A 25797-nucleotide genomic window follows, 5' to 3' on the forward strand; every position below is an offset into this window, starting at 1 on the left:
CTTTTTTTTTTTAAAGAAAATTAGAAGCACTAAAAATCAATTCTAGAGAGTAGCTTGGTGTTCATTTGGCATATATTTATTGAGCTTCTAAAATGTGTGATACATTATATTTGAAAGTTCTTAGGTCAGTTACTGAGTTGGCTGTTATATATGCTTCTCACCCAAAAGTAAGTTGGAGTATGCCAAATAGGACTAAGTAGCTCAAAGATTCAGATTTTTAATATGGGAATCTGATGGTATGGTTGCTTATATCCTGCAGAACCACCAGTATACCTGAATATTTAAGAACAGGGTTTTTGGAGACCTTAAGATATTATTAGTAGAAATTGAACATAGAGGGAAATCTTACTTTCTCAATTGCCTTCATTATTAATGTGTGATCACACATTTGAGCATTTAAAAAAAATTTTTGTTTTGACGTATATATGAAAAGGTGAAAGTAACGTTATGTTAAAGGCATAGCAGGGTTTCAGACTTTTGGATATTTCCTCTACTCTTGTTCCCACTGTTTTTCTTGATGGCATCATTTGAGTTTTTCCCCACTCCTGTATTCTGATAGGCACAATTTCCCAACCAATTGTGGTTCCCACTTTGGGGATCTCTTTATATCCAGCTTTAGATATTGTATTTAGCGTGTCCATCTTCTATTTATTATTAACTATTTTTATTAGTAGTAATAACTGACTTATTGAATGCTAATATGTAGGACACAGTCTTAATCACTTTACAGATGTATTCTTTTTAAACTCACAGAAATCCTCTCAATAAAGTACTGTGACTCCCATTTAACAGAAGAGAAAACTAAGGCAGATAGGTCATATAACTTAGCTAAGGTGTCTGAGAGAGCAAAGATTGAGCCAAGATTCAAAGCCAGGCAATGTAAGTCCATGGCTCTTATTCAGGCCTTGTAGCCTGGGCATTAGCAGTAGGAATAAAATCAATACTGTAAGAGTGAAAAAAGAAAAAATTACAATAGTATAATTGCTAATATTTATTGAGGATTACTATGTGCCAATCATAATAATAATTGCTTTATGAGTGTTATTGTATCTTTAGACCAGCCTTTATGATTATTTTCATTTTACTTGTGAGGGTACTGAGGCATAGAATTTGATTAACTTGCCTAAGACCACATGGCTAGTAAGTGTTGAAACTAAATTGAAACTCCTGAGCCATTTTCGATGTATTGTATTCATTTCCCCTTCTTTGTTTCTCTTTGACTGGGAGTGTGTTGAAAGACAAGTACTTCATTAATCTTCTGGCATATAGTAGGGTTTCATTAAATATTTATTGATTGTAATACATAAGCCCATATTTAAATGAGAAAACTTATATTTTTGGCCTCTAACACAGCATCTTAGAATTTTAATTTTCCTGTTAACTATGTGGTAGACACTGTAGGGATCCCAGTATTGTTTGTTTTTAAAAAAATTTTAGAACCTTTGGTGGTGGTTTAAGATTTAGCACTAAAAGTAGTCTGTGCTAACCCCTAAAAAACAGTATTTTAAAAACTATTTTATTTAACGTTTAACTTTTATTAAATAAAAATATTTTAAGTAATTAAAAGATTCAGAAAAGGGGAGCTGTAACAAATAACCACATACCCATCATCCAGAATTTAGTAATTGTTATTTGTATAGTTTTCTACTTATTTAACGCTAACTTCTGTGTTTGCTTTATGCTTAAAGCCATATCCAGAAGACCCAGCAGTTTATAAACCACTCTCCCAGGAAGAACTGCAGAGGATAAAGAATGAGAAAAAACAGAAACAAAATGAAAGAAAACAGAAAATATCAGAAAATCGCAAACATTTGGCAAGTGTGCGTGTTGTACAAAAAAACCTCGTCTTTGTCGTAGGTCTGTCTCAGCGCCTAGCAGATCCAGAGGTAAGTCCTCTTCTGTTTCCTTTCTCAACTTGACATTTTTTTCTTTTTGCTTCTCTTATTTGGAAATAAGAACTTACCCTGCCCAGCTGCAGGATTCTACTGAAACTTAGCACTAAGAAACCAATAGCCACTTGTTATCTTAGGCAGATGTTTTCATCTTCCTTGGTCTCATTTTCTTCAGTTGTAAAACTAGGCAGTTGTACTAGACTTCTAAAGTCTCCTTTGGTGCTAATAATCTGAAACTTGGATAATAGTTCTATTTTACTATTAAGACTAACGTGTGACATGCCTGCTTTCTTTCTGTAGCTATATAAGGACCAACAGTGGAGATGCAGTTATATGAAGCCGCTAGAGATCTGTATTCTTTTAAATTCTGCCCCAGTAGTAGTTCTTATTTATAGACAGTGATAGAACTGTTGTTGTGCTGTGTCATCATTCTTTACTCATTCATTTCAAGCCAGTTTTCAGGAAAGAGGGAGAATTTGATGAAAGGAAATAATGGACCAGGTTCTTTGTCATTTGTTTGGGGGCAGGGGAAATCTTAACCCTTTTGTTTAGTACTTCTTTTCTCGCCTTCCGCCACCAGCCTTATTAGGGTAATGTCTAACTCATAACTTTAGCCTTGATGCCTTTGAATGCACATCTGCTAATTTTTAGTTTCTGATATACCAGGAGATGCTGACTAGATTAATGGGAAGGCAGACAGAAGCTGATTGACAGCCAGTGTTTACTTCAGTAGGAGAGAGCTGGATTTTGGGGGTCTGCCTAAAGTACCCAATGAAAAGGTTTTGAAGTAATGCTCATCATGGTACAAATGAGAGGGAGGATTGTAGTGAATATGCTTAGGAAGGTGGGAATCATCAGAATTGGCTAATTAAGTTAAAGGCCCCAGAAAGAGGAAATTTAAGGAGTCTAAGCTTTGATTTTATAAAATTCAATTTAGAGAGAATAATAAATGTTTATTGATGATGAGTCTATGATGTATTGAGGAGGAGAAAGTCAGGGAGATTTTACTAAGAAGGTTCTATCATTGACAATAAATATGGTGGCAGCTCAAGAATTACTAGGACCTAGGTCCAGGGATGCTGGCGTTAGTGGGGTACATGATTTTCAGAAGACCAGGTTCTTTCCAAAGCCAAAAGAATGTGTCTAGAATTCATATAGGAAAAGACTTCTTCAGTTAGATGTTAAGGGGAGAGCTCATTTTAGACCTATGCTTCATCCTCAGCAGCCAATTCTTCCTTTCTCTAAGCTAGTACTTAACTCCTCTGGTAGGCACAGTGCCACTTCACCGTTGACCATTTCCTTGAATACCACCACAACTTTTCATCAACCCTCCTCTCTCTCTCAGCTCTGCCTTTTTTCTTAACCAGAGGGCACTTGCCACTGTAAGTTTTTTATTTACCTGCCTCTATTTACTCCTACTGATCTTATTGATTAGAATCCACTTTTGCATTTCTGAAATTGCTACTACAGTAAACTAATGGAAGTTTTATCTTGATTTGAGAACTCTTAGATGTGAATGTACTTGATTTTCTAAATCCATCCTGGATCTGGTCATCTGTAGAACTGGAGGGAGGTATATGGAGCAGCACTTGAAGGTTGGGTAAAATTAAGCCATAGTCTCAATCTGAAGTTTGGATTATAGGTTTTCTACCTCTCCTTTAGAATCTGTGATTTGTTTTTATTTACAGTATTCTCCCCTTATCATCTGTGGGGGATTTGTTCCAAGACTTCCAGGGGATATCTGAAATTGAGGATAGTACCAAACCCTTCATACAGGGTAGAGCAAAAGTAGGTTTACAGTTGTGAGTACATGAAACAGCTTATTCTTGTATTATTATTTATTAATCATTGTATTATTTTCCATACAAACAACGGTAAACCTACTTTTGCCCCAGCCTGTATACTATGTTTTTTTATATACGTACATACCTATGATAAGCTTTAATTTATAAATTAGGCGCAGTAAGAAATTAATAATAATAACCAATAATAAAATAGAACAGTTATAAATAGAACAGACAGTTTACTGTAATAAATGTTATGTGAATGTGGTCTCTCTCTCAAAATATCTTATTGTACTGTACTTATCCTTCTTGAGATGATGTGAAATGATGAAATACCTGTGATGAGATGAAGTGAGGTGAATGATGCAGGCATTGCCACCAGGCGTTAGGCTACTATTGACCTTCTGATGGTACATCAGAAGGAGGATCATCTGCTTCGGGTGATCCTGGATCATTGAATCTTGATGATGTCGATGGTTGGTTGTTAGAAGCAATCGATGTCAGTAGTTGGGGAAATTTAATATTTAGGACCACAGTTTACCGTGGGTAAGTGAAACTGCGGATAAGGGAGGACTTACAGAGATATCTTTTTTCCACTAATAAACATGACTCCAGTATGATTAATCTGAAGAACTATTATACGGAAAGAAATTAATCTAGGTGGTGACCAGAGAGAACACTTTATTAGGAGTCTCAGTGTACCTGAAAATTATTCTACTAGTTTTATACTTTTGAAATAAGTGTTGCTTGGTAAGAGAACAATGAATTTTCTTTTTCTTGAAAGCCTCGGAGGATGAGAGACCAGTGTTTTATTTATTAGATACTATCACTTCTAAATAATAATATCTTAAAAAATTCTCTTACTTTGTCTATACAAGCTTTTCAGTTTGGAAAACTTAAAGTTGACTTCATAAGAAAACTCAGTGTTTCAGATTGTTAGTATAACTTTCAAATTTGAAGATCCCTGTTATTTACTTATCTTTGGATGATTAATAAAATAGGAGAGTTTAGGAAAATTTAAAACTTACTTTGAAAATAATTTTTATACATCAGAAAACTTCATACCAAGATTGACTGTCAAATGTATCATTTATTGATCAATAGAATAAACTACCTTAGAAAATACGGTAATTAAAGGTAATGATCACCTTCTAAGTTGTAAAATTTTAGATTTGGAACCTAATTCATTCACTCTGTAAATGAACTCTTGAATACTTACCATGTGTTGGATACTTCGATATTGGAAATAAAGTAGTCTCGCAAGCCAGTCACAAGTCTCATCCCTTAACAAGCTTACAGATTGCTGGGGAAGACAGAATTTAAGAACTCTTAAGTGTACTGAACATTTATAAACAGGGAACTACAGGGCCCTTTGGGAACATGTAACAGTGGGGAACTTATGTGTAGAGATCCACAAAAAGCCTCCCTGAGGAAAGGATGATTAAGAATTACTTGGGATTAGCCAGGCAGCAAATATGGACAAGGGAGTACCAGGTGTGTGGTGGCTTGAGAGCAAATTGTTTGAGGGACTAAAAGACTTTGAAGACACAACCATTTTATTTACAAACTAGAAACCGAGGCATGGGGAAGTTAAGTCACTTGCCTATGATCACGTAGCTTTTCATAGCAGAGCCAGGACTAGAAAAAAGCCCCAACCACACCCCCCACACCCCTCATGCACCCTGTCTTAAATCTCCTATTCCAGTGTATTTTACACTGATGATTGGTCTGTTGCTCATCCATTTATGCATTCATCCATCATCCATTCATTCATCCTTCCATCTACTTACCAAGTGTTTGATTTTCTGTCATGTTCCTGAACTCTTGACTGTGGTCCCAAAGAAGACATTTTATGCATTAGGCATGCTATTGGACATTTATAATTCTGTCACATGGCCTTTTATATTCTATGCTTAAATTATAAGAATTTTTCTTGCCTGGGCAGGCCATTTCTTATCAGCCTTAGGCCATTTGCTGATACATTGAGGCCCACAGTTCAGTTTTTCAGTAAGCATTTATTGAGTACCTTAAGTGTTCTAGGCACTCTGTAAGACACTTAGCATACACCAGTAAGAAGGTCGTCTCTGCTTATTTACAAAAGTAACAGTACACTATAAGAAGTCCTGGATGCTGTGGAGGCACAAGAGATAGCACTTGACCTTCAGGGAGGAGATATGTCCCCCTATTTTATCTTTGGGTTAAAGTGCTTCTGGCACAGGAACGATACAGATGCTTCTGGATGAGAAAGAGCTCGGTCTGCAAGTGATTTGTTTGGCTGGAAGAGTGCAGTGGTGAGAGGTGAGGCTGGTGAGGTAAGTGATAATGGATTATGAAGGGCTTTCTGACCATGCTAAGGAGTTTGCAATTTATCCTCAAGGCAGTGGGAAACTGGTGTATGTTCTTAGGAACAGAGTGACGTGGCTAGATTTGTACTTTGAAAATAGTATTCTGGCTGCAGTGTGACATGTCAGTGTAATTATATACATATTTTACTTTGTTATGAGGGTGCTATACCCAAATATTGGCCAGAAGTTTTCCATGAGTCAGTGGTCTTCAACCTTATCAGACATAGTACGCACTTTTTAAAAACTAATATTTTATATTTTGACTTTCACAAAATGACTTTTTGATAATATAATCTGTCTGCATACATAATTTGCAAAAAAACATAAAGGAGAAATAAAAGGCAAGTGATTATAAAAAGACTATTTCTAATTATAAATTCTTGGGTACTGCTACTCTCGAATCTTGCTACTTAGGGTTTGGCCTCTGGACCGGCAGCATCAGTATCACCTGGCAGTTTATTATTCAAGCTCAGGCCCTGCGTCAGAACTGCTGCATCTAAATCTGCATTTTAGCTGGATCTAAAAATGACTTGTATGTGTATTCAAGTTTGGGAAGTACTATTTTTCAGTACATAATAAAATTGTAAGATACTTGCATCTATTTGGAGAATTACTGTGGATGTGGCAACTACAAATGCAGATTGTTACAGGTGTATGTATTGGCAACTCAGGTACCATGCAATGTCAGTGACAGTTTTCTGAAACATCTCTTAGTAAAATTCCAAACAGAGCATTTATACTCTTAATTACATATTATTTGCTTCCCTGTAAATTCAAAATATGTCAAAATTGTGGGGAACTACTTTGTGTTTATATATAATATGGAATTTGTTTCTAGGTTCACTTAATTATGAACAGTCTTCTCATTTACGTGAATGTCTTATAGGTTATTTTGTAAGTTGTGTAGGACAATTCTTTGTTGTGTAGGGCTAGTCCAAGCATTCTAAGCCATCCTGGTTCCCATCCACTGACCAACGGTAGTGTCTCCCAGTCACTTTGACAATGTCCCCCAATAAAAGCTCCCACAAATTTCCAAAATGCCACCTTGTATGCTGCCTTTATTGAGAACTACTCCCATAAACTCAGATGTGATATGAGATGCTGATGCAGCACAAACTGTGACCAGCCATTACCCTTTGAAGCAGGTATTTTGGCTGTGAGGCCTTTTGCTGAGTTGGTATGCATCCATCTGGAATATTGAATGAAGTTCTACCCTCCACCTGCCAGAACACTTTTCAAAATATACTCCTCCTTCCCCTCAACCCTGAGACTTTGCTGTGAACAACCCAAGGGTCATCACCTTCGCCACTATTATTATCGTATTCTTCAGGGAATTTGGTGGAAAAAAGTGTAACCACTTCAACCTTCTAATTCATTACAATCAGCTGTAGAAAACATGACAACCCTATACTGATAGGAATCTAAAATAAAATATGGTAAAAGTAAGTAAAGTTGACCCTTGAACAATGTAGGGGTTAGGAATGACGCAAAAATCTACATATAACTTTTGACACTCCCAAAACTTAACTACGAATAGCCTACTGTTGATTATAGATTAACATATTTTATATGTTTTATGTATTATGTACTGTATTCTTACAATGAGGTAAGCTACAGAAAAGATGTTATTAAGAAAATCTTAAGGAAGAGAAAATAAATTTACAGTACTGTACTAATCAAAACCACAACTTGACATCGTGTGTTTACAAGATGAATCATCTGCCAGCACCTACATCAATATTGTCTTACATGATACAAAACACTGTAGATGTTATATGTATTACTAATACTAGGCATAAGAAATGGAAAGATGATTTTAAAAATATTTATTTATAGGTATAACAATTCATGCATTGATAATGAAGAAGAAAATATGGTGGTTTTGTGATAGCCTAGTGTAATTTGTATGATTGCTTCGTGGTAGCCTAGCCTATATACTAATGAATGAATCATTAAATTTTTAGGGCACACAATATTATAGTCATATTCATAATACAGTATTAGAAACATTGTTACATTTAAAAACTACTTGTGATGATAGGCTAATCTACAGTTTATCCAAATACAAGAGAGGCATACTGTACAGTAATGTAATTCTTTGAGAGCAAACTTATAAAACAGTAAGAAAACACATTATTAATTTTATATTAAATATCACTCTGTTAAGCCTGAGTTAGGGTAGGCTGTCTGCTCCCCTACAAGTCTTGCACATGATGTTGTACACAACGACCACTTAGGTACTGTTGACAGTCATGACACAAAAATGTTTCATACAACATATTTTTCACAGGAAGACACACACACAGCAGAGAAGTTTGTGAACTGTGCGGCAGGAGGTGTCTTCCTGTTCACTGAGTGGAAGTGGGTTATCGTGAAGGGCTCCTCGTCGCCTTCGCGCGAGTGGGCTGAGGGGAAGCGGAGGCCGGAGAGGGAGGGGAGGCGGGAGAGGCAGCTCACTCAGCGGAACTCCACGGAGGTACCCCATCGCTCCTGTCTGGCTTTTTTGCTCTTTCATTCCTCTAAAAATGTTTCTATACGGTACCAATCCTCCTTCCGCCATTTGGCTTAGTTTCAGTCGTGTCGCAGAAGGGTCCATGTCGTATGAGCAGCCAAAAGCCGTCTTGAATAATCGGAACCCTGCGGGACTAATGTCAATTTGTTTCCTGGCGCTGCTTCTATATCATCTTCCTCCTCGTCTGGCTCCGGTTCACAAATACTCATCTCCAGCAAGTCATCTTCTGTTAATTTCTTTTAATGTGATGTCTTTTAGCCCTTTTATTTCCCCAAGATCCGTATCTTAAAACCCTTCACCCTCACCTGTGTTGCCATATCTACAACCTCTTTAATGATTTCCTTTGTTGGCCCTGCCATAAAACCTGTGAAATTATGCACAACCTCTGGACAGTTTTCTCCAGCAGGAATTGATTGATTGGGGCTTGATGGCTTCCACAGCTTTTTCTATAACAACGAGGCATCTTCAGTGGTGGAATCCTTCCAGACTTTCATAATGTCCTCTCTATCAGGGTTCTCTTCCATAGCAGGCGACCTTTCCAGAGAGTCCCTGGTGTAATGAGCCTTAAAGATCCTTGTGACCCCTGATCTAGAGGCTGAGTTAAGAGACATTGTGTTCTCGGGCAAGTAGACGACTTCGACACCTTCACTGTTGAACTGATGGGGCTTGGGTGGCCAGGGGCATTGTCCAATATCAAAAGAACTTTAAAAGGCAGTTCCTTAATGGCAAGGTACTTCCTGACTTCAGGGACAAAGCATTGATGGAGCCAATCCAGAAAAGGGTTCTTGTCCTCGAGGCCTTCTTGTTGTACAACTAAATGACTGACAGCTAGTGTTTATTTTTTCCCTTCGAGGCTCAGGGGTTAGCAGCTTTGTAGATAAGGGCATTTCTGATCATAGACCCGACTGCATATGTCCAAAACGGTGGAGTTAGCTTATTACTTCCTACCTTAAATCCTGGTGCTTGCTTCTCTGTTTTACTAATAAATGTCTGTTGTGGTATTTTTTTCTCCTCCCAGAATAGGGCACTTTCATCTGTATTAAAAACCTGTTCAGTGACCTAGCCAGTTTGGCTCAGTGGTTAGAGCGTTGGCCCATGGACTGAAGGGTCCCGGTTTGATTCCAGCTAAGGGCACATACCTCGGTTGCAGACTCTATCCCCAGCCCCTATCAGGGTTGGGGCACATGTGGGAGGCAACCAGTCTATGTGTCTCACATCGATGGTTCTCTCTCTCTCCCTCTCCCCCCCCTCGCTTCCACTCTTTCTGAAAAGCAATGGAAAAATATATTCAGGTGAGGATTAAAATAATAACTGATAAATAAAGTCTATTTAAAAAATAAAAATAAAAACCTGTTCAGGCAGATACTTTCTCCTCAATGATTTTCTTACTGGCGTCTGGGAACTTGTCTGCTTCCTCTTGGTCAGCAGAGCTGCTTCTCTTGTTATCTTGACTTTTTTAAAGCCAAACCTCTTTCTAAATTATCAAACCCTCCTTTGCTGGCATTAAATTCTTTAACTTTAGCTCCTTCACCTTTCTTTTTTTTAAGCTGTCATATAATGATTGCTTTTTTTCTTGAGTCATTAGAGTCTATAGGTGTGCCTTTCTTAACAGCAATCCTGTACCCATATAACAGCTGCGTTTTCAATACGAGATAAAAAGATAATTTTTCAGAAGCTCAAGGTTTTTGCAAATGCTGGTGTAGCTATAGCAGGGGCTTTGCAAATTTCCTTTTCTTTTTTTACATTGTCCTTACCCTGGATTCATTTACGTCAAAATGGAGGGCTACCACAGCTGCAGGCCTGTCTGCGACACACGTCAGGCACTTCAGCTTTTTTTGTAAAGACATGACTTTTCTGTGCTTCTTGGGAGCACTGCCAGCATCACTAGGCACTTGGTATGGGTGCCGTGGTGTTTTTCAAGGTTTACAGTATTGCACTAAACACAATGAAAAATACACAAGAACCTTGAGAGATCACTTTGACTGTGATACCCAATGTACTGGAGAGACAGCTTCCCACGTGGAGATGATTAGCATCACATGACATTTTAAGCAGGTACTGGTAATATTTGAGCTCACTGCAGAAGCAACAGGAGGTAACTATGAAAGTATTACAGTAGTACAATATGTGCTGCAGTTAAATTTTATGCAGTTATGATTTAATGATGCATTTCTTTCAACTGTGAATGGCAATATGTATGGTCTGTGTTTGCGTAAGTTTTGAAAACTATTAATTTAGGTTTGTGTATATTTTATGGTAGTAAATAATAAAATAGACTGGTATCTACATCTATTTTATACATTCATGATATACCTAACTCTTAATTTTTTGGATATTTCTAGCCTATGTGGTTCATCTGTGAGTTTTTTCACGTTGTTTCAAATCTCCAAAAAATTTTCCAATATATTTATTGAAAACAATTTGTGTGTAAGTGGACCCACACAATTCAAACCGTGTTGTTCAAGGGTCAACTGTATATTAATTAAGTTGCAAGCTGTTAAGAGTTAATGACACCCCAGTCATAGACTATTTCACGAAGCTTTGATTTTGTCTGATGCAGAACACATCTAAACTTTTTGTCAGTATGTACCTTGATACAAAAACCTTTCCCATGATTTGCAACTATCTCAAAATTATATTCTGTTCTTTTCCTAAATTGTACCTATAGACACACTATTCCTACCATCTTTCCAAACAACAAGCTCTCTTTCAATGAAAGCTTTCTGTACATACCTATTCAAGTGTATGCAAAGTATTCTTTCCAAACACTTGATAGTACTCTCACACACAACTTAGCAAGTAAGGTTTTAAGAAAAGCTAAATGAGTACATAAGATGATCACAAGTATGAGGGGAAGTAACCATGAAGAAGTAACCTAGGTAATAGAGAAAGAAATGTATAAATTTGTTTCCCAACTGTTTTTTTTAAAAACCCCATCTATCACCTTACATACATTATTTACCAGGAAAAGAGAGGGGAAAAAATTGGAGAGCTGAGAAATGATAAAATTGATTGACGTAAGGAAACTAAATATATATATATATGTGTGTGTGTGTGTGTGTGTGTATCTGTGTATGTGTACATATACATAGATATACACACACAATAATAAATCATAAGACATTGACAGTTGAGCATTCTGTTACCATATTTGAAATTTGTAGCTCATAAACAGTGCTTTAACATGTCATATATTCAATAGATTTATGAATAAAGACTGTTTCTACTTAGGTCCTTGAGTCCTTATCTCTGTCTTTAATATATAATTTTGGTCATTGTTTTAAGAAATAAGTTTTTCTTATAGGGATCATCTATTAATGAAAATGTGGTGAGGATATTTGATCTGCTTTGTGTTTAAGACTGTTGTAAACATAAAATCCCAGAGTTTTGGTGCAGAAATTAGAACATAGTAGAAAATACCAAACTTTGAGTCTCAATTTCTATTCCGTGGGTCAATAAAAAATAGCTTTTAGACTCTGTTGATGATTTCTTGTAGATGAATCACACAAATTGTAATTAGGAAATGGTCACATTTATTAAAACATGTTGAAAGTTATTTTTCTTTCACTGAATAGTGTATGTCCCCATTATAAGGGTAAAGTTCATGAATATGGGGACAGTTTATACTTTATTTCTTCTTTTTTTATAGGTTTTAAAACGACCAGAATATTTTGGGAAGTTTGGTAAAATACATAAAGTTGTCATCAATAATAGCACATCATATGCAGGCTCACAGGTAACTAATTATAAGGATTTTTGCCTTTCCTCCCTATGGTTTGTGTTTGACCTAGGCTGTTCAGAAGGGAAATTTATTTTCTGTGATTACAAAGCTTGAGGGTCAAGGATTTAAGTAGTATAGTGACCTCTGTTGGTGGGGTGGGGCAATTTTTGGTGCTCATTGAACTCTTCCAGGACTTAACAGTGAATTGCTAGTAATAAGAGGGAAATAGTAAAACAAAGATTTAGTGACGGTTTGAAAGGGAGGGGAAGTTGAGTCTATTTCTAGTCTAGTAATTAGATAATGATTTCTAATTAATAATAATTTCAGATATTGAAAACTTTATAGAGCATCTTTGTTATGCTGCTGTTAGCAGATAGACTATTCTTGCAAAGTGTATTTATTTTTGGGAGATATAGTTTGACACAGTGTCTTCAGATCTTAGTTTTTAAAATCTGACTTTCAAAGTTTGTTTTTTTGTAACCTTGATGAGCCTGTCAAATGACTTTAAAATAATACATGCCAGTCCAAAGATGATTTTTTAAAATTGATTTTAGAGAGGGAGAGGAAGGGGGGAATGGAGAAGACAGAGACAGACATTGATTTGTTTTGTTTGTTTTTAAATATATCTTTATTGATTTCAGAGAGAGGAAAGGAGAGGGGGAGAGATAGAAACATCAATGATGAGAGAGTCACTGATCGAGCCCACAACCTGGGCTTGTGCCCTGACCGGGAATCGAACCCAGATTGCCTGGATCCCAGGTCGATGCTCAACCGCTGAGCCATGCCCGGTCGGGCTCGATTTGTTGTTCCACTTATTTATACATTCATTGGTTGATTCTTATATGTGCCCTGCCAGGGCATCAAACCCACAACATTGGCATAACCGGATGATGCTCTTACAACGGAGCTACCAAAGATATTTTATTCATAGTATTTTAGTCTACTTAAAAACAGATAAAATTCATTAAGTTTGATTGTTTTACAATGAGCTAGTATATGGTTTAATTAAAGCTACTACAACTTCTAATTATTGTGATTATTAATGATAGTAGTAGGAAAGGCTTTTAGAATTTCCTAGTCAAGTTGCATGAGAATTTTTTAAAAAAATGTTTTTGTTGAATTTGAAAATAATAACAGTTTTCACTTTAGGGTCCAAGTGCCAGTGCTTATGTAACCTATATCCGGTCAGAAGATGCTCTCAGAGCCATACAGTGTGTCAACAATGTGGTGGTAGATGGCAGAACGCTTAAGGTAATATGGTCCTCTTGATTTTTTTTTGTTTTAATGGGGGAGGGATAAAATGTAGCAAGTAGAGGAGTACCTAGCATTTATATAATACATTTGAAGAGAGGCTTTTTGAAGATTGCTTCTTAGGCATCCATGCCAACCTATGACAGCTAATTTGTTTACTGCTGACTTATGTAGAGTCCTGTTTTGCCAGGTATTAATACACATTTTCATTATTAGGGGTAATCTTTTAAAATCTCCTTTATTTACACATATTTTATTCTGTAAAAATGAATCTACTATTCTATCAGAAATAGATAATAGTTCTGATTTGTTGTCATTAAATATTTGGACACTGATCAATGAATGCTTGAGTGAAGGATCCCACCAAGCAGTGCTTTATGTAAATGAGAGAAAATCACACAATTAGAGAAAGGAAGTTGCCTTCTTATGTGCCTTCCCGCACAGAACCGATTTGGTCTCTCTTCTGACTGCTAGGGAAGTAGAATTGGTTGCTCAAGTCCTAGAAACCATAGACTGAGATGTTTTCTTTAGTACTTCCAAATGAGCACCATCTTTAATACATCTTGCTAGTAATAGTTTATTTCTCTAGTATTCATAGACATACTTCTTGTTCTGTCGTGTGTGTATCATTTTAGGTAAAGTAAAAACACAGAACATGGAAATTCTCATTGTGGTGTCTTTTCACATTTTGGGTCTTTTTTTCCCCCCTCCCTTCCTCTTGCAGGCATCTCTAGGTACAACAAAATATTGCAGTTACTTCTTAAAAAATATGCAGTGTCCAAAGCCTGATTGCATGTATCTACATGAATTGGGGGACGAGGCGGCCAGCTTCACAAAAGAGGAAATGCAGGTAGTAAAGTATTGTGAATTATCAAATTTGCAGAAAGGGGAGGATTCTTCTTTATAAGTTAAAATTGCTAAAGTAGGGGTTTTATTTTTTTAAAACTGGCATTTCTTTAAAGTAGCATTTTCTAAACAGTGTTCCATGGAATGTCAGTTCTGTAGGATATTGTTATAATAAAAATGGGTCTTTGCTCCACTGAATTTGAAAATGCTAGATTAATGAAGATAAATAGGTTTCTTTCCTACAGGACTTCTCAGAGTCTTTAATATGCTAATACATAATCAAGATGGGGAATGTACATTTGGACCTTTATTGACCAAGGAAGGCATTTTGGGAAATGCTACTTTAAGGATAATGTCAGCAAAATGACAACTAAGTGTGATTCTGTAATTATGAGTTGTATTTTTCCCCCTTAACCTCTACTCTTTACAGAGCATGCTAGAAAATAATATTCTAGCAAATATTGCTGATATTTTTATAAAATGTTCCTCCCATTAAAGTGTCCTGTAAAGGGTAAATTGAAGGCTTATTATTTTATGTTCATTTTTACATTTCCTCTTCTCCTGTCTGTCTCCTTTCAGTTTTTAGTATAAACATGTTTTTACAAGTAAAAATGTTGACCATGCGCCATATTAAATGAGGATTATACCAAAGCACAATGCTGCACTTCCCTATTATAGCTGAGGACTTCAGATTGTTGCTGTGGACTTTTGCAGGAATACTTCTCATTTAGAAGGTGGGGGGCATTGATTGCTACCTTTCATTCTTCAGGTCAAACTAGAGAAAGTTTAGTAGGGGCTCCTTTAAGAGCAGATTGTTAAAGAAAATGAAATAATACCCTTTTTTGACTTGAAATTACTACGGATTAAATCCTATTATAATCAATACATTGGAATTTCTTGACAATGTTGTCTTTATTGTCTTTGTGGGATGGCTTATTTCTTAGTATCTAATAAGTGCTTTTTGATCTTTTTTTTGGATGAAGCTTTCTTGGATGAAATCTAAGGTTTAACTATTTCGAACTGAATTTTGACTAGTGGAGAGTATGCTTTACTCACAGGTACTATTACAGTGAAAATCTCTGTCAAAGAATATCTGAGCTCCATTATATCTCATTTTTATGTAGTATTGTACAGTAAAAGAAAATGGATGACACCTGACACCAATATAATATTGTATGTCAATTATAATAAAAAAATTAAAAAAAATTTTTTTTAAAGAAAATGGATGGACAGTCTCTCAGAACTTAATTTGTAATGGAATTTAACCTGTTTTTTGAACTGCCCCTGTAGAATCATTTGAATATCAGTTTGTGCTCTTTGTGGCCAATGAAAGCCGTAATATCTGTTGAAGTATTGATTGCCGAAAGAATTTTCAAGGCTTTTCATTGTGTTAAAGCTGTAAAATCCACATCTAACTGTATTTTTTCTTAGTACTTTAAAATTCATTTAATATTTTTGTCCAGAATTCATCTTGCTCTTCTTTAAACTGAGTTTCAATTTACTTTGTAAAGGGATTTCTTTGTTAAAATACTTCCTCAAAGTAGAAAGGAAATTGGAACAAATTATATCATGGCAAAAATCCGAAGATTTTCTTTTTGTTACTGTATAACTCAAAATTCAGTATCCTGTGAAATAGTTAGAGATCCAATTGAAACAGACAAGACCTCTCTCAGAACAGGGAACGATGCATTGTGCAGTGTATGTGATGCAGTTGTGCCCAATTAGATGATATTGCCTTTGCTTGTTTTTATTGTTTTGTTTTGATCTGATCTGTTCTGTTCTGGTTTTGGTTTTCCCATAAGATCTATTTAGACCACACTTTTAAAACAATTAATCCTGAAGGTAAGTAAAAATGTCACTCCAGTCCTGATATACATGCAGATAGTAGAAAAGTTATTCAAAGTAATTTCATTATAATTTATTTCCATATATGACTAGTTTCCACAGTCAGTCTTTGCCTAATTTCTCCCATAATGTTTCTGACATTGCCTTCTGATATATAACTACTAACTACAGTAAATACAGAATTTTCTTTGTTGTATACAGAGCAGGGATTTCCAAACTTTTTTCTGTAAATGACCAGTTAGTAAATATTTTAGGCTTTCTGAGCCACATGGTCTCTGCAGCAGTTACTCAACTCTGCTGTTGTAGCACAAAAGCAGCCATAGATAATTCATAAATAATAGACAGTTTATAAATGACAGTTCATGAATGAACGTTCCTATTCCAATAAAACTTTATTTACAAGAACAAAGTGGCTGGCTGTAAATTGACAACCCCTGGTCTAGAGTTTAAAATATATTAAATGTTAGGTAGAAACATAAACATTTTAATTTAGAAAAGGAAATTGACTGATTTTCAGTGATCTTCAGAAAATTTAATAATGGCCTATTGCAATATTTAATTTTTATATGAAGATGGTGTTTAAAAGTAGGTTTTTTGAGCTTGCAAAAATGTTGTCTCTTAGCATACTCTTCTACACAATAAAGTTGTTGATGTAATGCCTTTATTAAGGAAATATATTAGTTTTGTTGTTTTGTTGGAAGAACATTCATTGGGCTAGAAATTTTGTGCTACCCTCCTCACAGGTTTCTCTGACATGAAAAACCTTTACATGTTTTATTTAGGATATCTTTTAATAATTCAGAAAGTAATTCAATATTTTATACCAGTCATTTTGTGAACCTTACTGCAGTTTCAATTGCTTCTTCCATTAGGCAGGTAAACACCAAGAATATGAACAGAAGCTACTACAAGAATTATATAAATTAAACCCCAATTTTCTTCAACTATCTACGGGTTCAGTTGATAAGAATAAGAACAAAGTGACCCCACTGCAGAGGTATGATACGTAAGTACGGATGTTGGTACAGTCAGACACCTTACCATCATGTCTAGCGATCTTCACTTTTTTTCCTACATCATTTTCATACAGAATTCTTATTGCAATATCTCACTTTTATGCAGAACTGTTGCGCTGTATAGGAAATGTTTAGTCAAAATTTCTGGGTTTGAATATTTGTTGCCTGCTGCTCCCTCGTGATAATTTAGATGAGCCTCTCAATAGTTTCACATTTGTAGTGATTTGCAGACTACTCTGAGCCTTAGGAACACGCATATTGATGAAAAGGAAATTAAGGGATGTTGGTTATTAAAAGGCTCTTGTCACCTAATTGAGATTTTTACCCTGACATAATTAGGACAACAAAAGACTGTAAAAGGGAGAGGGAGTTTTTGAAGTATTGTGTGTCGGGGGCACAAATATTTATTGTTGTCTAGTCTTGGGAATCACTGAAGTCTTACATTCTTTGCGTGAGGAGGGTGTCCCATACTCACAACCGTATTCCTCTTAAGAGACAACTTGTTTTTGCGCAGACCTGGTGTCAACACTTAAACAGATTTGTAGTCTTAAATGCCAGGTCTCATTCTGAAATGGTGTGCTTTTATTATATTTGGCTTTGGCCTGTCAGAAAATGGTCTGATCAATAAAAACAATAATTTTGGGATTGTACTCGGTCCTGAATGTTCCTTGAGTTTGATGAGTTAGGATCTTTGTTTATTTTTTTAAATTTGGCATGTTTAACCTTTATAAAATGAATTCATTTAAAGTAAATAGCTATAATTAACTTAGATATGTTGATTGTCTTTTTTAAAAAATGTATTCCAAAGTTAAATTTGCTTAAGTGTTGTTTTAAATGTCTGGGTGTTATATGTATAGTCCAGTGTCTACTTAGGACTAAAATAATGTAAGGGCCATTTTTCAGATACAGCTAATAATTACATGGATTATTGTCAGAGTCAGTTTCTTCAAAATTGTATTTAAATTCTTGAAGTCCTTGTTAAGTTTCTTTGATAGTAAAGATTATTTATAAATAATTCTTGTTTATACACATGCACACACACATGTACAAGTTTATATGAATATATATAGAAGAGACCACAGAGTAAAACATAAAGTTACTGTATAATAAACTATGTGAACTTTGTGAATATCAAAGCTGAGTCCAAAAGAATTCTCTCTGGTTGATAATCTTTGACCCTTTCCATTGATCTTTTTGTACCTACCCTTTTCAGCCCCTGTATGTTTATTATGAACCATATGCTATTATTTACCTCATTGGTTGCTGACTCTGTAGTGCTTCTTATAGGAATGGGGTTATTGTAGTAAAAATTTATTTCCGTGGCTTTTAATATTTATATACATCATTGTTCTCATTGAAAATGTCATTTGAATTAAAACCGTATGCGGGGTTTATAGTACCTAGAGAATTCAGAGCAGAAATTTAAATTTTAGATGGTCTCTTCTTCTTTCCTGAATAGAAAAGTAATATCTTTTTATTGAAGGAAATTAAAAAAGTATATAAAGCATACAGAAGTAAATATTGTATGTAATCTCAGTACTGAGACATTTTTCTGAAAATGATTTGAGTATTTCCTTGTAGTATTTTTTCTTCCTGTGAATTTATATAAATACAATCTATAGATAATTGACCAATCTATTTATATTTCACAATATTTGAATTCATAAATCCCAATTTGGAAGAATATATATTATATAATATAACATTGTGTCATCGCAACCATTATCATGTGTATTTCTCTATTTAAGTCATTTGTGTCCCTCAGGAAAAGATTTATTTTTTGGTCTTTGTTTTATTGTGTTGGACCCCCCAACACACTGAGAATCCCTAGGCTAAAAATCAAGCAACAGTGTTAGAAAGTGGTGCTAGCAGGCATCCTCGTCCCACTCTTTACTTTTATAAGGATATCTTCAATGTATTATCCACTCTTAAGTATGATTTTGACCATTTATAACTTTATCCAAAGCCAGTGCTACAGAATCTCAGCTGGGATTCAGAATAAACTTTAACATGGTTCTAGGCTTTGCATAGGTACATGATATAAGAAGTTTTTTCCTAGGGAGAGAGAGATTGTTTTTTGTTTGTTTAAGTAGTTCCGCAAAATTTATTAAGGGTGGTGATGGCCTAAGTTAGAGAGAGTTGTGGTTTATTGGTTGGTTGGTTTGTTTTGGCAAACTCCTGTAGCTTTCTTTCTTTCCATGCTAACCCCTGCAAGAGAGTAAGTTTGACTTTCAGTGCTGCCAAGTCTGCTTTGGGCCCATTTCTACATTGCCACCGTACAGGGTACAGCAGTAGGAACAAATTTGTAGATAAGTTTTCTTCTTCCCACAGGGAAGACTTACCAAGTTAGAATGATAAGTAGCATGACTCTTTCCATGGTCCTACCCAAGAGAAGTTTTTCTTATTTAAGATAGGGTGAGAATTAAACTTTATGGGGGGGAAAAAAGAAAACGAATGGTTCCTTTCCCTCTTTTCTTGGCATTTCTATGTAGTGAGGAGCAGTTATAGAAGAATTCCAAGAAAGCAAAACCTGGAACCTTGTACACTGACACTAAACTTATAATGTAGTTTTCTATTATTTCTTATTAAGCCAGAGTACAAATATTGAGAGTACCAAAGCTACTAATCCCACTCTCTCTTTATTCCTGTCTCACTTAAGTGAACAATAAATCCTAAAAAGGAATTTGTCATTTTCCTCTTTCCCCCCATTATTATGAATTTGAAAGTATATCTGTCAGATAGAGTATTGATGGTTTTTCTATATTAATAAGTTACTTGGAGAGTGGGAAGTGAAAAAGCTGTACAGTAGTGATATTTAAGGACTGGGTATTTTGTTTTTAAGTTTGGGGCTTGAAATACCTTCATTTAGATTGAGACACCATTTGTTCACCAACTGAAGACTTTGGGTAAGTTAGAAGCCAGCAAAGTTGGCCAAGTATCTAAAGATCCAAATGGAGGCACAGTTGTGTCAGACTGCCTACTTGCAGATAGTTGTGAATTTTTATTTCTTTACCTATAAAACAAAGTATTTAAATTTGATATTAATGATCCTTCTAGCTCTGAAATGTAATAAATTCAGAGACTTTGAGGAAACTTGATTTGATAGATTTATTTTCACCATGTTCCTCTTCACTTCCTCTAGTGCAGTGATCATCGGATATCAGGCATCTCGATTTAGACCAATTGAATTAGAATCTCCAGGGATAGAACCTGGAAATGCACTTTATACTTTAATTAAATAAATATAAACATGTGTATTTATTTTTTGAAGAGCTTCACAGCACTGGATTCTGACTATTGGGTTAATTGAAAAATATTTACTCCTGAGAAATCTGTAATCTCATCATCATTTCAGAACTGTTTAGAGCTAGAACTTAAAAAAAATTAGTGAGATTGTATGAAAACATGTTTAGGAATTTTTATCTACAGAGATTTAGACACACATCATTACCTTCTGGAATGAATGTCTTGATTGTGTTATGAGACAAAACTACCTATTAAAACTTTTCAGTCCCACTTAAATTCAGTGATTTTTAATCACTGTGTCTTCAGGTGTCTTGATTTTGCTTTCTCTCAGCACATGAGTTGGCAGTATTTGAGTGAACTATAGGTATAGGTGGTCTTCCAGCTTGTAGCCCTTTCAAAGATGAGTGTCAACCTATTTTTGCCTCTCTCTTTCTTATTTAGTTCAGTTTATATTGTCTGCTTTTCTTTGCTTTTGTCCAAGAGAACAAAATTAATATACTTCAACTTTTCAGCACCCTTCTAGGTTTTTTCCCTTACTAGGCAACCGGTGCCCCACTGTTTTGTGCTATGCAAATGGTTGGTAATCTTTCCTGTTGAAAATGGAATGAACAACAAAATTTTGCTTGAAAATGTAAACTATTTTTTCAATGTGGCAGAAAGAGATTGATAAAAGTCTGAGCTGAGTGGCAGCCAGTGTTGGTACATCTGGCTGGGAATGTCTAGCTCTGGCGTTCAGTCACCCTTTCAAGTTTGCTACGTGGGGGTGGGTCAGAGGGTCTGAAGCCAAGGTAGGGCTGGAGGCCCTGGTGCTGGAACTCCCTCTGGGGACTAGAAGCTGTGACCAGAGCCACTAAAGGGAGTGGGGATTGAGTACTTAGCCAAACTCAGACCCCAAATGGTACAGTGGGAGATTCTGCAGAATCTTGACAGCCCATTTCAGGATCAAATAGCCTCCTGCTGGTGGACATTTGATTGTTACTTGGCAATCTGGATTGAAGACCAGAACTGGCCAGGAGACTGTACTGGGCAACGATAACTCCAAGACTAACGTGCTATTCTTCCACTTCTTTTACCAACTGAACTATGAGTATGGCTGCTGTAGCCAGGACCCAAGTGCTTGTTGCTACAGCACAACTTGTGAAAATTTTATCAGGATGTTCAGACCTTTCCCCAGGGTCCTACCCAATTGGCTGAGATGATCTTTAATCTCTTTAATTCTGATCCAGGCTCAAAGGGCTCAGTCAAGCAAGCAGAACCAGGCCTTGAAACACCTGTGGAGAGCTGGCAACATAAGATTGAATCCTGGATCCTGGAATTGAGGGCTAAGATGGAAAAGCTGGTAAAATCCATCAGCTAACTGAAAGATGATCAGGATGTCTTCTGCCTTTGATATAAGACCCAGACCCCAGTGTGGATATCCGCTTTGAACCCCTATGAACCAAAGAACAGCAACTTCTATGGGAGACTCAGTGAACTGGACAAAAGGAAAAAGGAGGCTCTGGCTGCTTCTAATGCACTGCTAGTCCAATTAACCACCCTAATTGAGCAAGTGCTGCCTAAGTTGGAGCCATGGAAAGTCTAGCAGCAAAATGCCTGCTTTGGAACTCCCTGGACCACGGTTGGAATAGCTGGAGAAGTGGTTCACAGCTGGAGCAAAACTGTTGTTTCACTTGCATCAGCTGCTTAAGGGATTAAATCACCTGGTTAGCTATCAGGATGACCCTCTGACCAAAAGGATGGAGCTACAAAAGGCCTAGGTCACAGAATTGCTATAGTGTCTGCTTTGCAAAGCCTTTGTGGTAGAAACCCAGCCCTGTTTGCCCTTAACTCTCCATCGACCCCTCAACCTCAAGACTGGGAGGAAGTTTACAAAGGAGGCCACGCTGAGATTCCAAGAAGACAGTGGGATCACTGTCTACAGAAATCCCCATTGACAAGAGACTGTCATTACAAGATTTCCAGAAGTTCAGCATTCTGACTTCAAACCAGAAAACATTGATAAAAAAGGGCAGAGTCGGGGCTTAATTTGGGACTTGGGCTACCTCACTGAGCAGTGTTCAGGTGATTTGGAAAGGGCAGCATTGGGGCTACTAGGTGTGACAGAGAAACTGCATATTATTAGCTTCATGGTTGGATACACCTACCAGGGACTGAAGCAGGAGCTGAAAATAGACATTCTCCATGTGGTTATTATTTTTATTTCTAAGATGAACTTACTCTCATTTGTCTGGGCCTCAGTTCTCTGGTTCAGTCTGCTCAGCTCAAAGCCCCAGAATCAGCACCTCTTTTTCAAACCCCCGCTCCCCCCGCCCCAAAAAAAAAGTCTTCCTAGACTCTGCTGGGCCCTGCTCTCAGTTGGCAGTCTTACTACGTTGGCCAAGCCCTTGACCTGGAGCAGCTGAGCAAGCTGAGGGATAAGCTGTTTGGGCAGAACTCTAGAATCTAGTGCTCATTGTTGTCCTGGGGTGACTTCATTAAGTGAGAGAGCCCCCCCCCCCAGGCAAAATACTGTTCTGGACATGGCTAGACAAAATTTTGAACCTGGTACATGACCACCTAAAGGATCTCTGGAATGATGGACACATCATGGGCTTTGTGAACCAGAGCAAAGAGCACCAGCTGCTGAAGAGACCATTTCTGGTGCCTGTTGTGCCTCAGTGGATCACCAGAAGGGAGAACACCAAGACGGTGATGAGGTTCCATCTGCTCTGTGCAGCCCTGCACCGAAGAGATGCTGCAGTCACACTGACAGAGCATCCGCCACTACCAGCTGCTCACTGAAGGAGAACATAGCTGAGAACCTGCTGTGCTTCCTCTACCTCCAAATCCCCTGGGATGAGGCTTCTGGGTGCCACTACCAAGAGATAGTTAGTCTCCAGGAATGGAGGAAATACCCAAAACATACGCTCATTGTGGTTCTGAACACACAGGTGGATGAGCTGCAACAACCACTGAAGCTGGACCTGTTCTAGAGCCAGTCCCAGGAAACAACTGCCATTGCTCTAAGATGTGCTTCTAGTGTAACCTGAGGTGCAAATGAAAGGCTCTGTACAAGCACCCCTCATTTTATTGCATTCCACTTTATTGTACTTCTCAGCTATTTTGTTTGCTTGTTTTTTTAAATTGAAGGCAAGGCCCTTTCCCAGCAAACAGGTTGACTTGCTTTATTATGGTGGTCTGAAACCGAACCTTCAGTATCTTCTAGGTGTGCCTGTGCATGTGGCTATTTCATGCCTGGTATGTTAGAGAAACATCCCTGTTCAGAAAGAGGCCTTTCTGAGCAGAAGTGGCCAATAAAACTTCATGCTGACCTGAGGAGAAGGGAGCAGGGAGCAGAGAGGGAAGAAAAGGAAACTTGTAGATTTTTGGTTTGTTTTAAATAAAAAAGCCATGTGCAATTTATCTTTGTGTACCCAGTCTTCCCTTCTGAACTTTCTTGGCATGATAATGGGTGGATGTTAAATGTAAAACAACCAATTTGTAAATAGGATCACAGTTTAAGCAGACACAGAGTTTGTTGAGGAAGCAAGTTTGACATCTGATGGCAAGGTGTTGTAAGAACTTTGACCTGTTGGTGGTAGCCTTGGGATATCTACATTCTGTCCACCCATTACAGATCCAAGGAGTTCACATTTATTGGCATTGGAATTTGTAAATATACTTTTTCTTAGGGTTATACATGCATTTTCATGTATTTATTTTCCACTTTTACAGTGAGCTTCCTAATTATTCTTAAAATAAATTGAAGAATATACTAAAACTTGGTGGAACATAAGCTTACTGATATCTTACCCCAATCCCAGTTTTTGAACAGTTCTCTTTGGATTGATGACAATTATCTATAAATTTTTAAGCATCTTTGATAAATTTTCCCAGGTAAAGTGTAAAAAAACTGCTTGTAAAACTACAGCTGGTAGCCTGGCTTGTGTGGCTCAGTGGTTGAGCATTGTCCCATGCATCAAGAGGTCCCTGGTTTGATGTTTCTATCTCTCTCTCCCTCTCCTTTCCTCTCTTTGAAATCAATAAAAACATTTAAAAATAAGTAAATAAAAAATAAAATTAGCTGGCATGGTAGACAGGATAATGTTATTCTAATTAGTTGTAATTCATAAACCTTCTTAAGATTCATCCTAAATGTAATATTTTCATATATTGCCCTTGACATTAACAAGACTAACCTCAATTATATTGAAAATTATTATTTAGTGCCCTTTGAGAGTGGTGGTTGGGAAGGTGAACCAAGATTCTTTGCTTGTAATGTCTTACTTTCATCTTTTTGTGTCTATTTGTACTGCTTCCTCTCAACTTTTAGCTCTCGTTCCCATATTATAAGAACAGTGCAAGTTTGGGGAAGGTGGTGTAGTAGGTAGCAGCAAGAATCTGTCTTCTACCTAGACAATAACTCTACTGGCAGAATCTGTGTGGTGTAACTATTTTTTTTTTAATTTTTTTAAAAAATATATTTTTCTTGATTTCACAGAGAGGAAAGGAGAGGGAGAGAGAGAGAGAAACATTAATGATGAGAGAGTCATTGATCGGCTGCAGCCCACAACTTGGGCATGTGCCCTGACCGGGAATCAAACCCTGATCGTCTGGATCCTAGGTCGAGGCTTAACCGCTGAGCCACGCCCGGCCGGGGTGGTGTAACTATTTTGGAACTTTGAAGTCTATTGAAGGCTTGCAACTTCCAGGAAAAGACTCGGTAGTTAATTTTGGTTAATTTCAGCTCTTAGCACAGTAGCAGCTTGACAGTCAGCTATACACATGTTTCTGTAGCACCTTGCACATAGCTTGCGGGAACCAGGATGGGCAAAAAGGACCCTGTTCCCCAAATATTGAGGTTCTCTGCTCTGACTGCTGAGTACTGCTTCTGATCACAGAGGTGTGGACAAAGAGTCAGGCAACCATTGTTGCACCTCCCCCATTCTTGCAAGTTCCTCTCCCTCTGACTGAAATGATTTCCCAGGGGATTTATAGGACTGATGTCCCCCATCCCTTTTCAGTTTTTATTTTTTCCCCTTTTGGGAGCCAGGCATTAAAGATTAGGACATTAAAGGAACTGCATACGGGGGAAATTAGAAAGTTACTTGTATGTTCAGGGAAAGTTCAGAAAGGACCTGAGAAGATCTTAAGTTTATACCTAAGACTGATCCTCAGCACAGAGACAGCCTACAACAATAAAACAAGCAAAACCCAATAACCAAAAAGCAAACATTGGGGAAGGGGGGAATCTGATTTCCAAAGGGGCCATGTTACTAGATTCAAATTGACAGTGTTCAACAGCAGTGACAACAAAATCACAAGTCATACAAAGAAACAGAAAAATATTGCCTATTCAA

The 25797-nt window shown here is 36.9% G+C and overlaps 1 protein-coding gene and 1 pseudogene across 7 annotated transcripts in view; both read left to right on the top strand.

Moving 5' to 3' along the window:
- Positions 1-25797, top strand: part of CNOT4 (CCR4-NOT transcription complex subunit 4) — a 127513-nt gene that overhangs the window by 65420 nt on the left and 36296 nt on the right. For 4 of the 7 annotated variants that reach the window (XM_016222052.2, XM_016222066.2, XM_087821004.1 and 1 more), the window contains exons 3-7: positions 1689-1886; positions 12183-12269; positions 13404-13505; positions 14230-14355; positions 17069-17193. In XM_016222052.2, coding sequence (XP_016077538.2) covers positions 1689-1886; positions 12183-12269; positions 13404-13505; positions 14230-14355; positions 17069-17193 — 638 coding nt within the window. Of the gene's footprint in view, positions 1-1688; positions 1887-12182; positions 12270-13403; positions 13506-14229; positions 14356-17068; positions 17203-25797 lie in introns of all 7 variants that reach the window. The other 3 variants (XM_016222045.2, XM_016222060.2, XM_016222073.2) reach the window with 1 other exon arrangement.
- On the top strand, positions 19246-23406 carry LOC107544259 (signal transducer and activator of transcription 2 pseudogene; annotated as a pseudogene).

The sequence above is a fragment of the Miniopterus natalensis genome, chromosome 10, assembly GCF_054644295.1.
Source record: "Miniopterus natalensis isolate mMinNat1 chromosome 10, mMinNat1.hap1, whole genome shotgun sequence".
In the NCBI taxonomy this organism is placed as follows: domain Eukaryota; kingdom Metazoa; phylum Chordata; class Mammalia; order Chiroptera; family Miniopteridae; genus Miniopterus; species Miniopterus natalensis.